Source organism: Apaloderma vittatum, unplaced genomic scaffold (assembly GCF_000703405.1).
Source record: "Apaloderma vittatum isolate BGI_N311 unplaced genomic scaffold, ASM70340v1 scaffold31390, whole genome shotgun sequence".
In the NCBI taxonomy this organism is placed as follows: Eukaryota; Metazoa; Chordata; class Aves; order Trogoniformes; family Trogonidae; genus Apaloderma; species Apaloderma vittatum.
The window spans coordinates 1-6,740 of record NW_009696781.1 but is presented as its reverse complement, the minus strand read 5'-3'; the positions used below and the strand labels follow the sequence as shown (position 1 = coordinate 6,740).

The following is a 6,740-nucleotide window of genomic DNA, read 5'->3' as shown; positions in this document are numbered from 1 at the left end:
CAAGCTCTACAGCCCTAAATGCTGCCAGCGTAACCATTATCCACTCAGAAAAACAAAAACCAAAACATCTCGCTCAGTCTGCCCTACAAGACTGGGTCAAAGGGATCAAAAGAAAAAAAAAAAAAAAAAAAGGAGGAAAGTGAGACAGTGTGGTACTGCAGAGAAAAAGAAACAAAAGTCAGACTGAAGGAAAGGACCTCAACGCAAGTCTGCTAAAATTGGCACCGGATTTACCAGCCCAGTTCCACCTTCTTCAGACCAAAATGGACCTGCTGCAGTAAGTGTACTACAGGAGGAAGAAGTGCATAGTTTGGTTGGGTTTTTTGGTAGACACTTAAACACCAGCAGAATTCACGTGAAGATCTTAGAGCTGCAGCTTCAGCCTCTCTTCCCTAGCCACTGAGTACCTGTTGGGGCAGAGATGGTGGAAATGGACCAGTAGCACCAGGAAATTCAGTGGGAGCACCAACTCCACAGCAGAAAAGAACAACGAACCAAAAGGAGACAGAGAGAGGGAGAAGTGGAGGAGACGTATTTCACAGTCATCAAAGTCCACCTTGGCTAAACCCTATCGATGCTTCCCTAGGTAAGGCCCCATTACGTCTGCAGCAAGACCTCTGGCTCTGACAGAGAGCTGTAGAGGGTATAGCCCAACTCATCCACTTCTTCAGGGGTGAGCTCCGAGAACAAGTTCACCTTGGGGTTCAGAGCGCTTGGGAGGACACCTGCCTCCAAGTAGCCGATCAACCCCTTCAGTGCCTGCAAGAAGCGATCAGCCAGCACGTCCTGGGACCAGTTGGACTCTTCTTGGGATAGGTGCAGGATGACATTGGTGAGCTGGCTGGCAGTGAGGTGACCCAGAGCTGGGTTTGACTTGCATACGGCTTTGAAAATCTTCAGGCACAAGCAACGGCAGCCAGAATCACACTGGTCCAGGGCCCGGAGGCGAGCCGTTTCTGCTGGCCGTAGGCTCAGTCGCCACAAATTGTCATTCTGAGCCAATCGATGGGGTCTGGCCACAAGGATGATGTCACCTAGTGTCAGGGATGGTAGGAAGTCAATGAAAAGACGCCGATCTGGATCGTACTGGACTTCCAATGTCAAATCTGCTGGGGGAGCTGCTGGACGGATGACATAATCCAAGAGAGTCCCAATTGCTGGCCAGTTGATGGAGCCAGCTACAACTTTCTCAAAGGTGTCTGCTACAGCTTTGGGGGAGAGGTAACCTCCCACCACACAGCGGTCCCAGTAGCTGCTCCCACGAGGAAAGTACTCTGGATTTTCCCGACGCACCAAGTAGAAGCCAGGAATGTTCATGATGGTGTCCTCCCCGGGGATGCACGACCACAGGTTCTGCTCCAGCATCAGAGGCACAATGAGCTGGATGTGATCAGCTGTCACTACCTTTTGGAAGACAGAAAAGTGGGTAAGAACAAGCTTTGTGTCTCCACACTCAGTTTTATTCACCACCTTCATATTGCCTTCTGCTCAAAGAAACTTGGAATAAGGATTCGGCTGCCTCGCTCTCCTCTCTGCATGGGTTTCACAGCCTCCCTTTGTCAAAAGACATTGTGAAGGACTACTTCCCATCATCAGTGGGATAACTCCAAGGTATAACCCAAGCTAGTGTTTATATATTATTTAGAGATCTTTATACACTACAGGACCTGATATGGACTGCATACAGATTAATCATTTTGCCTCCTACTGCTCTAAATCCACTCTTTGGATGTGAGATGCAGCTCACCCAGGGCACAGCAACACCACATGACAATTTAAAATTGGAGGCAGAGTATTAAGTTTCTAGACAAGCTTGAGTTGCCATGGTTCAATTATCCCAGGCTACAACTAGATACTGCCCTCACCCGGTCTGCTACTTCAGTTTGTAAAAAGGTCATGAAAGATCCCTTTTCACCAACATGATTAAGATCCCAGATCTAAGTTTCACTGGATACTTGGCACTCCCATTCCAGAGCTCTGGCTCAAACAAAAAAGTGTGCCTCTGAGTCACTCCCTATAGCCACGGGCATCTTGCCATCAGGGAGATATGCAGCAGGGACTGCTGTCCAATCCAGGTCTGTCATGCATTTAAAAAAACCCAAAAAGAAACAAAAAAGTAGGGAAGATCTACACGAATACATGGGAGTTCTAAGGGAATATTGTCTATCTGGAAGGGCAAAGAAGGGACAGAGAGAAAAACAGAGGTCTACGGGAGAAACAGCAAGAAAAACACAGCTAAAGGGAGAGTGAAGAAGGGCAGAGATAATCCAGAGAAATAAGAGAGCAAAAAGCAAACGCTTTGCAAACACTGCCAGAGCAGTCTGGTCATGCCTGTTCAAACGGGACTGCGGAAACCAACGCCTGGCTTCACGGTGGGAAAGGCGACAGCAGGAGCCTTATTAGAGAGGAATGTTGTGCTGAGCCAGCGCTGCCAACAGGGAAGCCTGGAACGTCCCTGCCTCGTCAGCCTTCTGCACAACGATCCATCACGTGGCCCCAGGAGTTACCTGCAGATCATCGTACAGGCTGCCGCTGAGGTACATGTCACGCAGGGGCATGTCCGGCAGTTTGGCACGTAGGAAGCTGCGTAGCTCAGCACAGATATCCACGGCTGCTTGCTTGGCCCGGGCCTGCTCATCCGCTGGGATAGCTACTTTCCTCCGATAATAAGCAAAGAGCTTTTCTTGCAGAGAAAGACGAAGGCGGGATTTTTTCAGCTCCACTTGACTCCTCTTGGCAGATGGCTTGGGCTTTGTGGGTTGGAAGAAGTCTGCAAGGCAGAAGGAAAACTGTTCATCTCCTGCAGCGTTTCACCATAAAGTGATCTGCAGAAGAAAGTCTGCAGTGCAGAAGTGCAGCTTCATAAGGCCCAAAAAGCTTTCAGCAGACATTTTGCATGCTTTACACAGGTACCAGTCAAAAAGGAGGTGGTGAGAAACTTCAAAAGATACTACTAAGAGCACCAAAATGTATGAAAACAAGTTACTAGATTTGGAATTTAGCCAGAACAAGACTAACCTTGTGTACAAGGAAGTAATTTTAATGGCTACGTGGGCAGTACCTCAGATCAACTTCATCAAAAATTCTGCACTAGTTCAGAAGCTTTCACCATGATGCCAGACCAGTGAAATAAAACACTCTTGAACAACCATCATGATCTCATTAAGTTTTTAACATTATAATGGATTTTTACAAATTACCAGCAAAACCCAGTCCTGACTAGGGTATGAGATCAGAGAAGACTGTGTAACCTGAAAACAGTTGTTAGGAGTCAGGATGGTGAGCTGACAGATCTCGTGGGGAGGAGAGCTCAGGTAATCATAGCTCCAGTGAAAACTTCCCTCAAACTTTCACTGGCCGAAGAACAGAGGGCACGCTCTTAGGCACAATACAGCAACGCAACGGCTCTACACCGCCACTTGCATTATCAAGTGGTGTCTAACCTGCACAGATTCTCCAAGCTCCTTTCTTCCTGACTGGTTTCCTAAAGCTTCAGTGCTTCCCACCTATCTTCCGGACTTCTCTTAATATGGACCAAGAGTTTCAGAAATTATCGATGAGAATTAAGGAAGAATTACAGATCTAAGAGGTCTTTGGAAGTGCTGTGGTACTTAACAGGTGCAGGACAAACCCTCAAGTCAGTGGCACCATGAAGGCAGTATCAGCTGTCGCAAGTTTGTTTGGCAACAGGCATTGGGCCACGTGGCACAAGCAGAAAGGCTGACTAGGCTGTGCACAGACCCGTCTTGCCCAACCTCAGCAGCTGCTGCCTCTTGTCCCATGGGGGTCTTTTGGACAGGTTTGAGGGTTTGCGTGAAAAGGAAATAGCCTGCAAAACCAAAGGGAACCAGACTTCATTGCCCATTCACGAAAAAAACTTATTTTTCCATCTTAAATTTTTAAGTCAGGAACGCAAGACATCATTGTCAATGGTTTTATTCCTCAATTCTCATCTCTGGGGACTCCAATCAAATGATCTAGACCCCATTTAACACAAGCTGTCTAGTGATTTAACTTTTCCTCAGCAGAAAATCCATTGCCACCCTGAAGCTGACTTTCTTGCAGAGAATCTGGAAATCAAGTTAAAAGTTTGATCCTGATTTTTATTTCAAATCTCCAAGTGAAAATCTCCTGAAATCACCAGTGATAGAAAGTAAACCTGGTGAGAAAAAACAACCAAACATATACACAAGAATACTGAAGGACTCTAAATTATGTATTATCCCACTCGGAAAGAAGACTGCAGGTCTCTTTTTATAGCCTGACGAACTCAGGGATAAGCAGCGCTAAACAGGCAAATGGTAGAAAAAATATAGGAAATACTGTTATAAATTGCTAGTACATTCACAATTTCAATATTTCACTCTTAAAAAGACACAAACAAAGTGGAACTTTCCACAGAAAAGCAACAAAAACCTTGAAACGAACAGAATGGCTTTTTAATCAGGAAAGATTGCACACGTAAGTATTCATCTTGAAGGAGAAACGACTGAGGGAAAACAAAGCTTAAGACCATGAAGTCATGAAAGGAATGAAGAATGCACACAGACGACTACTATTCACTAGTTCCCAATCCGAATTCTACTTCTTGAAGTTACCAGTAGCGCTGCTCAAAAGAAGAACATCAAAATCCCATGCTAGACATTGTCTTTCCTGCGTTAAATCAATATGGGGTTTGTGGGCCAGGATGATTCTGCATTGCAGGAGCACCACCTTGCTCCTTACCTGTGTCTGTGGCTGAAGGATCAGTGGGGAGGGTCTGCAGGGAGCGGCTGAGGCTGGTCTTCATGTCCTGGGTCAGTAAGCGCGAGGAGGAGCCCAGCGAGTTTGGCTCTTCCCAGCTTCTCTTTCCCGACTGGCTCAAGCGCGTGGGGCTGCTGGGAGCACTGATGGCCCGGTCGTACATCTAAAGCAACATCACCAGGCACGGTCTGAGTCGTTAAGGGCCCAACGCTTGCATCTTACCCAGCCTAGCGCCAGCATCCTGGGTCTCTTTGCTTCCCACTCCTTCCTCCCAGCGCCCCTGCGCTCGGGTCCCGCCCCGCACACTCACCCGTTTGACGGCCAGCGTGGCGATGCCCAGCATTGCCGCTCCACCCACGCCCAGCACAAGCCGGGCGTTGGACAGCACGAAGTCGATGGCTGTGCCGATGCCGTTGTCATCTTTTTTCCCTTTGCGCGGCCCAGCGCTTGCCATCTCACCTGGAAGGGGCGGGAACATTAAACAAACGGGTCAAAACGCACGATCCTAACGGTTCACTCCCTTCTCCTCCACCCCACACTTGCGGCTCTCGGGGTCTTAGCACGAAAACACAGAAAGGGACCACCTAACCCCGCAGCCTCTTTAATTATCTGCCCTCAAGCTGCTGATTATTCCCAGAAGAGTACTGACCAACTCTGCAACGACAGTATTTCTTTGCTTCGAGCTCCATTTATGACCTGAAGAAAAACATCCCAAATTTGATGTGGGGCTTCTAATCACCGAAGCAGGTTTAACAGTGCAATCATCTAATGCTTTTTCAAAAACAAAGTTATGATTTACCTCAGCAACATTTTGCAATAAAATCCCATATATTACATACAACTCTATGATCATTTGGGTCTTCTCCTTTTGATCGTGCTTCTCAACCAAAGCACGGCTTTTTTATGCCAATTTATTTTCTTATTCTCAATCTAATGCTCATATGAATTTTGCTCACAGACAAGGCAATGGAGGTCAACCACTTGTCCGTAACAAATCAGAATCTTCCCAAGAGTTGACAGGCAGTCTCAGAATCCACTCCCTGACTTATTTTTGGACAATGGCTGGCCCCAGATACTTCAAAGACACCCAATAATCAACAGGAGAGATCACAATGCATCATAAAAGGAACAGCTCCCCTGCTTTCACTGGACATTTATTCCTGCCCTCAAGGCCGGTGGGTTTGACTCTCATACAAGTCATTTATAAGACAAACATTAATACTTTCTTACACGAGTACTTTCGGTTTTCTCAATTCTCATTTAACCTGATGTTGATATTTAAATTTAAAGAGCCTCCCTAGCCAACGATGTGGAAAACAGACTTTGTCACCGCTGTACCTGTAGGTGGATCCTCAGTGAAGCTAAACGAAAACACCAGGAAACTCTTTCAGCCTGACTTGAGATCTGTTGTCTAAGTAAGTTTCAAGGGTTCAGAGCCTGCCTGACTTCGGCTGTTTAACACTGCCCTTAGGTTTTTCTAAGGCTAAGCTACAACTTCAGGAGGTTTCTGCCTTGATGAACCAGAAATTCAGTCATTCTCCATCACCAGGCAGAAAAAAAATCATGCTTTCACAAAGCTAACTATATCAGTAGCATGAATAACAGTTATTTTATTGTAAATGACCTACCTGTGAACTAATGCATTTGTAAAGAGAACAGGAGAGCCCTCCTGGTGTGCCTGTAGAAGCACCTTCCAGACTTCAAGATAGGGATAGACAGGGAGTGTTAATCATCTCTTTTGGTTGGTGAGTGGATTTTGGAAAGAAGGGGGAAGCAGGGCCAAAAGGAGCTACAGGCAACCTCTAAACCAGGCCCCCGAGTTTGCTCTGCAAGAAAGCCTGCCCCTTCTCCAACTGTCTTTCCTTGTCCTCTAGCCGCTCCAGTCCCTGGTTCTTGCGGAACTCCCGGCGGATGAAGGCGAGGTAGAAATCCCGGTCAGTGTAGCGCAGCCCGCGGCCCTGGCGCAGCAGAGCCCGGTAGAGGGTCAGGACAGCCTG

The 6,740-nt window shown here is 47.0% G+C and overlaps 1 protein-coding gene across 1 annotated transcript; it reads right to left on the bottom strand.

The window, feature by feature from the left end:
- Positions 1-427: 427 nt before the first annotated feature.
- On the bottom strand, positions 428-6,472 carry MIEF1 (mitochondrial elongation factor 1). The gene is made up of 5 exons (XM_009876273.1): positions 6,372-6,472; positions 5,054-5,202; positions 4,726-4,906; positions 2,508-2,770; positions 428-1,404 (listed from the first exon to the last, which is right to left on the bottom strand). The coding sequence occupies exons 2-5, from the start codon at positions 5,195-5,197 to the stop codon at positions 598-600; spliced, it is 1,395 nt and encodes a 464-aa protein (XP_009874575.1). The 5' UTR covers positions 5,198-5,202; positions 6,372-6,472; the 3' UTR covers positions 428-597.
- Positions 6,473-6,740: the final 268 nt, after the last annotated feature.

Coding starts and splice junctions, on each gene's coding strand:
- MIEF1 (XM_009876273.1), bottom strand. CDS start 5,197: ATGGCAAGCGCTGGGCCGCGCAAAGGGAAAAAAGATGACAACGGCATC. Junction 4,907..5,053: donor CCACGCTGGCCGTCAAACGG/GTGAGTGTGCGG, acceptor ATGTTGCTTTAG/ATGTACGACCGGGCCATCAG. Junction 1,405..2,507: donor GCCTGTACGATGATCTGCAG/GTAACTCCTGGG, acceptor GTCTTCCAAAAG/GTAGTGACAGCTGATCACAT.